General features: G+C 45.1%; 1 protein-coding gene across 1 annotated transcript; it reads left to right on the forward strand.

Annotated features, from left to right (window-relative positions):
- Positions 1-1,393: 1,393 nt before the first annotated feature.
- On the forward strand, positions 1,394-6,512 carry LOC123443368 (E3 ubiquitin-protein ligase ZNF598-like). The gene is made up of 7 exons (XM_045119711.1): positions 1,394-1,739; positions 1,889-2,206; positions 3,124-3,332; positions 3,411-3,459; positions 4,536-4,625; positions 4,747-4,809; positions 4,937-6,512. The coding sequence occupies exons 1-7, from the start codon at positions 1,572-1,574 to the stop codon at positions 6,170-6,172; spliced, it is 2,133 nt and encodes a 710-aa protein (XP_044975646.1). The 5' UTR covers positions 1,394-1,571; the 3' UTR covers positions 6,173-6,512.
- Positions 6,513-6,796: the final 284 nt, after the last annotated feature.

A 6,796-nucleotide genomic window follows, 5' to 3' on the forward strand; every position in this document is an offset into this window, starting at 1 on the left:
TGACGACGATCGAGCCCTTTTTACCGCCTCCACGTCAGTCACCCTGGGGGATGGAAAAACGGCCTCCTTCTGGAACTGCCACTGGACGGGTGAGGGGGCGCTAAAGACGATATACCCATCGCTCTTCAGGCACTCACGGAGAAAGAATAGGAATGTGAAAGAGGCGCTACAAGGAAACACATGGATAGCTGACCTTGCGCACGGAGACACGACGCACCTTTGGGTTGACGTCCTCCGTCTGCATAGATGGATCCAGGAAGCACACATCCAGCTGATAGAGCAAGCAAGAGACCAAATCAAATGGAGACATGAGGCCTCGGGGACTTACACTGCCAACTCAGCATACAAAGCCCAATTCCTAGGAAGAACAACGTCAGAAATCAGCAACTTCACATGGAAGACTTGGGCACCGCAAAGGGTCAAGATATTCATATGGCTGCTGACAAAAAATAGGCTCTGGTGCAACGACAGATTGCAAAGAAGGGGCTGGCAAAACAGCTACTTCTGTCAGCTATGCCTCAGAAATTTAGAATCAGCAGATCATCTTTTCTGGAAATGCAACGTCGCAACAACAGTTTGGGGGGAGACGGCATCTCGCACCGGATGCGCCTCACTAAGCCCAACAATTTGGGCCCACAACAAAACAGCCAGAGAGATCATCACCACAATGATAAGCAAGGTAAGACCAGAGTATAAAAAAGGAACCAGGACAATGATCGCGCTCGTTCTGTCAGAAATCTGGAAAGAAAGGAATGAGTGCACTTTCAGAAACAAAACAACAAGAGCAGCAAGCATATCCACCTCCATCTCTACAACTCTCCAGTCTTGGAGGCAAGCAGGAGCAGTTTTCCTAGAGCACCCGTTTGGGAAAATTACGTGAGGAGTACGGCGTCTGTGCCAGGCTATCTTGGCTTCACAATTTTTTTTCCGCGGTTTTCTTCCTGTTATGTCCTTTTGATCTTTTGATCAACCCCACCGTTTTGTATTCCCGCCATGCTTCCTGCTATCTAAATATATGCCAGCCAGCAGCTGGATCTTTCAAAATAAAATAAAATAACACATTGATATTAGGAAAATAATAATATATGAACGGTGATATTAAATAGTAAATCAATTATGCAATAATTACATATAGACCCTAATACTTTCCGTGTACCTAAATATTTATAGTTAGAAAGAATTAGACTGCACGTTAAATTTGAAGTAATATAGGTCACTGGATTGGATTGACATGATTTGATCACTGAGATTTTTGAGATCTGCATATTTAGGTCTTTTTAAATAAATTATTTATATAAATATAATGAAAAGATCCTAATCAGTCTTTCTATTTCAAGGGGAAACATCGTAATCGAAACAATACACACTTCCCCCGCTCCAGCGCCAGCAGTTACCGTACTGGGCAGGGCTCCCCACCAACTCCGACATTGTGGCGTCGTGCGCTCGACCGGACCCCTCCTCCCCCCTCCCCTCCCCTCCGTTGCGCCCGCTTCTCGAACCAGCAGATTCCTCCCCCGCCACCGAGGCCAGCTCCCCCGCCGCCGGCGCCTCCCTCCGCCGTGGAGCTCGACATGGACGACGCCTGCGCCGTCTGCGCGGAGCGCCTCGAATGGGTGGCCTACGGCGCCTGCGGCCACCGCGAGGTCTGCTCCGCCTGCGTCACCCGCCTCCGCTTCGTCCTCCGCGACCAGCGCTGCTGCCTCTGCATGACCCACTGCCCCGCCGTCTTCGCCACCAAGGTCAGCACAGCACCACCTAGGGTTTTCTCATCTGCCGCTTTTCCCCTGCCCGCCCCCAACCCCACCCCTCTCGCCCCACGCGACGCCCCCGCGCCGCGCCCATCTGAAATTTCGAATTCTGCCCTCATGAATGGCTTCTCGCTGCCCAGGAAATGGGGGACCGCACCAAGGCGATCGGCGATCTCTCGGCGCTGCCGGCCGCGGCCGGCGAGGGCAAGGCCGGGGAGTACTGGTACCACGAGGCCACGCAGGCTTGGTTCGACGACGCCGACCATTACAGGATGGTAAGGGCGATGTGCCGGATCTCCTGCACCGTCTGCCAAAGCAGCGGCAACAAGGGGAAGAAGGGCAGCAAGTCGTCCAAGGCAAAACACAAGACCAAGTTCGACAGCATCGAGCAGCTCAAAGCCCATCTGTTCAACAAGCATTGCTTGTACATGTGCGACCTCTGCCTGGATGGGAGGAAGGTGATGCTATTGATGATGGACTGCTTGTCCTTGTTAACTGCTTTAATCCTATTTTCTACTGTGATGAAATGCTTGCTGGTTATACAAATACTCCAGTAGCTTTGTGCAATACTAGGCATATAACTTGGTGCTGCGTGGTCAATTCATCCTTGCATTTAGTTTTGCAGCGCTCAATACCGGTTACTAGTTCATTAAGACTTGATTTTTTTCTTCTGTTGACATGATAGTTCTTAGGTCATGTTGTTGTATGATGCTATTAGTATCAGTTACAAACTAGTAGTGCTTTGCCATATTTTGTTGTTGTTGTTATCTACATCTAGCAATGAAAGTATTATTTCCTAAGTGTTGATTGTATTATTTTTGCTAGCCCATTACTCTCCATACCAACTTAACACATGTCATCCCTTGTTTTTATCCACCAGTGGATCATATATCATATAATTCTCCAATTTAGACCATAGCAAAAATGTATGTATTCTTCCTAATAGTAGATAATATATCTAACCTTTTTGGAGTTCCATTACTTCTTTTCACTCCAACATTCAAGTTTATTGCATCCGATGCGAACAAACAATGGTTTAAATAGTTCAGAAGATTTGTTGATTTGAAGTTCTGCATGCACAAATTAGCGTTTCCATTCTCTTGCAGTTCACACCTCCATGCTTAAAATAGTTAGAGGAACACCCAAAATAACATAGTTGAACCATATTTTTCAACCTGGTGCATAATGATTTAATGTGTGGCACGTTGCCAACTCCTACCGATTTCTTTTTACTAGCAGGACAAATTAGTTATGAAGGTACATCCTGATTATCATGATTGCATACTTGGCTTGTAGCCTGTGTAATGAATACTTCATGTGTTCCACAATAATTGATTTTTATAATAAAGTCCTGTACTGTTGTTGTCTTGAGCAGGTATTTGCTTGCGAGCAGAAACTTTATACAAGGCCTCAATTAAATCAGCACATAAAAACCGGTGATTCAGAGGTGGATGGCTCGGAAGTTGAGCGCAGGGGTTTTGTAGGGCACCCGATGTGCAAGTTTTGTAAAAGCCCATTTTATGCAGAGACTGATCTAGATACACATATGACAAGAGAACATTATTCTTGCCACATATGTCAGAGGTGCTCCGCAACCGTTATTTTATTAGTTGGGGCATAAGTACAAAGTTATGCTGTCTCTGAATTTGTGGTTGTTTACAGGCAGCATGGTGGGCAGGATGATTATTTCAGGAACTACGATGACTTAGAGGTATGTCATATCAAGTTGGCTAGTTATACTAAAGTCAGAGTGCTATCTTAATTTAGGCCGTCAAACCAACATAAATACATGTAAACATTGCATCTATGGGCAATTTTGTACTACATAGATACTGGAGTGGATACCAAATATTGTGTAGATAAGATATACTCCCTCCGTTCCTAAATATAAGTCCTTTTAGAGGTCCCACTAAAAGACTACATACGGATGTATATAGACATACTTTAGAGTATAGATTCACTCATTTTGCTCCGTATGTAGTCACCTAGTGAAATCTCTAAAAGACTTATATTTAGGAACGGAGGGAGTAAGTTACTATCCTTGCCCAAATAGGTTATTTGAATAGAATTGTATATTTTACCCATTTTTAATCTCCGAGTCTATATTTGTTAAGTATGCCTTATGTTTGACCAGCAATGTACATTCTCGAGGTGCTAGGCACGGGCCAGGAAGCAAACCAGTGCCTAGTCGCTGATTAGGCGGGTCAGGCGGCTTCCCAGGCGAGAGGGTGTACCCTAGCATGTAGATGCCACCTATGCAGACTATGTCTAGGTAGCCGCCTTTCAGAACACTGTAATGAGTATATTGATTAAGTAGATGTCACATCACTTCTGTAGTTGAAGGTCATGTCCGTAGCTGTTAAGCGAGACCATGGGATATTGTCTATCTGTTCCAACTGGAGCTGTGCCTGCTAGATCTGTTATCCTTTGATGTGGATCAGTGTTTAGGATATCGGTGTACCATATCGGTTGGGTGCTGAGTAGGGATAAATAGGAGAATTTTCCAATTAATCGGCCGATAAATCAGTTAATCGGCTACGATTAACTCACTGAGATGCCGATTAACTGGCCAATATTTGGAACAATGGTGTGGATATAACATGGTCTCCATTTTCGGTGCCTATCCATGCCATCCCCACACAAGATTTTTACTGCATATCAATCCTATGGTACAGAATTTAGTGGTAGACTTGTATTAAATTGGAATAACAAGTTGCTACAGAATTCCAAGTCAAAATTGTGGTAAATTTCATGTTAGAAGCTAACGTGGTGCATGTGCCCCTTTAGATGCATTTCCGAAGAGACCATTTCTTTTGCGAGGACAGAGAGTGCTTGGAGAAGAAATTCATTGTCTTCCAAAGTGAAGCAGAGCTTAAGGCAAGTCAAACACAAATGATATATTGTTAAATCATATTCCCTGGACATGTCACCAGATTAGTGCGTGATAACTGGTTATCCTTTATTGATATTACATCTTTTCTTTTCTTGTTCCCTCCAGAGGCACAATGCTGTGGAGCATAGGAAGCGCATGCCTCATGCACAGAAGAATTCTGCTCTCCAGGTGTGCAAACGAATCTGCCTTATTTCCATCTCTTGTGTTAAGCCAACTATTGACATGCTAGCATATACGTATTGATAACAAAATGGCGCAGTAAGCTGATCTATTTTACTTTGCCCATCATTGACAGACACCAACCAGTTCTAGAGACTGGAGCGAGCTAGATCAGAGTAACAGCAGAGGTAGAAGGCATAACGCTTGCCTCTCCACTGGTTCTGTTGACAATACCTTGCTGTCTGTTCAGAATAGCATTGCAAATATGGGCCGTGGCTCGGGAAATCAAGTTGCTGCTGTTGTATCTCCCTTGCGATCTAGTTCTGGGCACTCATCACAAGCAGGCCAAAGCTCTGGGACGAATCATGTTTGGCAGCAATCACACTTTCCTCCCCTCTCCCGCCAGGAGGTTCCTGATGCCAGAATGGGTTCCTGTTTACAAGAAGCTTCATCCCCTCCCATATCAGGGCAATCAGGGTATACACCAGTTGTCAGTCGGAGCTCACGGACTGCTGCACGCGCAATGGATGTGGAATTTCCTCCTTTATCAGGCAGTAATAACAGAACTGCTGCTTCAACAGAGCAGGGGCTACGGAAGGTAGCTGAGAACACTCATGCATTTGGGCTCCGACAGCAAAGCAACGGAATTGTGCATACACACCATTCTGCTCAGCATTGGTCCCTTGAAAATACTGATTTGATCCCTTCTGGATCAAGTCATTCCCCAAGTTGGCCTACACCCAACACAAATCCTCACATTAGCGGATCGCTGAGTTTGCCTTTTGCTGGAAATGGAAGGCAAGAGACGCCTGTGAGCCGCCAGGTGTTGTGCTCTGCGGATGATGTTCGTGCAGCAAACAATTCATTGGTTGAAAGAATGCAGGCTGCATTAGGAATGGATCGGGACAGGTACTCGATGTTCAAAGAGATCTCTGGGGAGTACCGTCAAGGCGTTATCGATGCTTCAAAGTATCTTTCATACGTCGAACAATTTGGTCTGTCGCACCTTGTTCTTGAAATGTCCAGGTTACTGCCTGATCCTCAAAAGCAGAAGGAGCTTGCCGATGCCTACTATGCGAACTTGCGTCTTACAAGCCTCCAAGGAAATGGTGGCGGTGGAGCTGTTTGCTCGAAAGACTGCACTCGGAAAAATAAGGGGAAGGGGAAACTTCCTGCTGCTGCACAGGATTCGTTAGAAGATAAGCTCCTGAGTGCTGCCAGCAAGCTTCAGCCGCAGGTGGGAGGCTCTAGAGTGCTGTTGAGAGAAGGGTGTGGAGCAGCCGATGGACCTTTGCAGGAGCCGAGGTGGCCTGTGAAGGGGGCTTGGCAAAACCGTGGGGGGCAGAGACTCGTCAGCAAGGCGAAGAAGTAAACTGGGGTTTGTTAAGGTAGTATACTCCCTCTGTAAGTATATACAAGATGTTTTAGATCACTGCTTTAGAGATCTAAAACGTTTTATATTGTTTTCAGAGGTAGTAGTAACTAAAAAGGCCGTGGAGTAATTATTTGGTTCGCTTCTGTTTCTCTGTGTCTGAACTTTATGTTGAGTTTGCGTAATTGTGTCGCGAATGTGAAGAAAGGAATAGGATCTGGATGATCGATGTCTTTGCTGTCATTGTTAGGATGTGGAGCTACTATTGTATTTCAGGATGTCTCTGGCAGGATTAGTATTTGGAAGTTCGTACGGGAATACATATCAAATCCATCTGGAACTACACTACTTATTTACTGCCGTATCCATCAACGCGATATGTCCAACCTACAAAGTACTGTTCTATCCCATAATGTAAGACGTTTTTGCAAGTCAACATAGCTTGCAGAAATGTCTTACATTGTAGGACAGAGGGAGCAGTAATTTCCAGTAATCAGCGGTAACGAACAATTCAAGACATGCTTTAGGCCCAGTTTGGAATCATAATAGATTATAATAATCTGAATTATGAAGATAGATTATATAATCTGGTTTATAAAAATAATCTAGGTGGACATGTTTGAA

This window comes from Hordeum vulgare, chromosome 3H, assembly GCF_904849725.1.
Source record: "Hordeum vulgare subsp. vulgare chromosome 3H, MorexV3_pseudomolecules_assembly, whole genome shotgun sequence".
In the NCBI taxonomy this organism is placed as follows: domain Eukaryota; kingdom Viridiplantae; phylum Streptophyta; class Magnoliopsida; order Poales; family Poaceae; genus Hordeum; species Hordeum vulgare.

Coding starts and splice junctions, on each gene's coding strand:
- LOC123443368 (XM_045119711.1), top strand. CDS start 1,572: ATGGACGACGCCTGCGCCGTCTGCGCGGAGCGCCTCGAATGGGTGGCC. Junction 2,207..3,123: donor TCTGCCTGGATGGGAGGAAG/GTGATGCTATTG, acceptor TGTCTTGAGCAG/GTATTTGCTTGCGAGCAGAA. Junction 4,810..4,936: donor AGAAGAATTCTGCTCTCCAG/GTGTGCAAACGA, acceptor CATCATTGACAG/ACACCAACCAGTTCTAGAGA.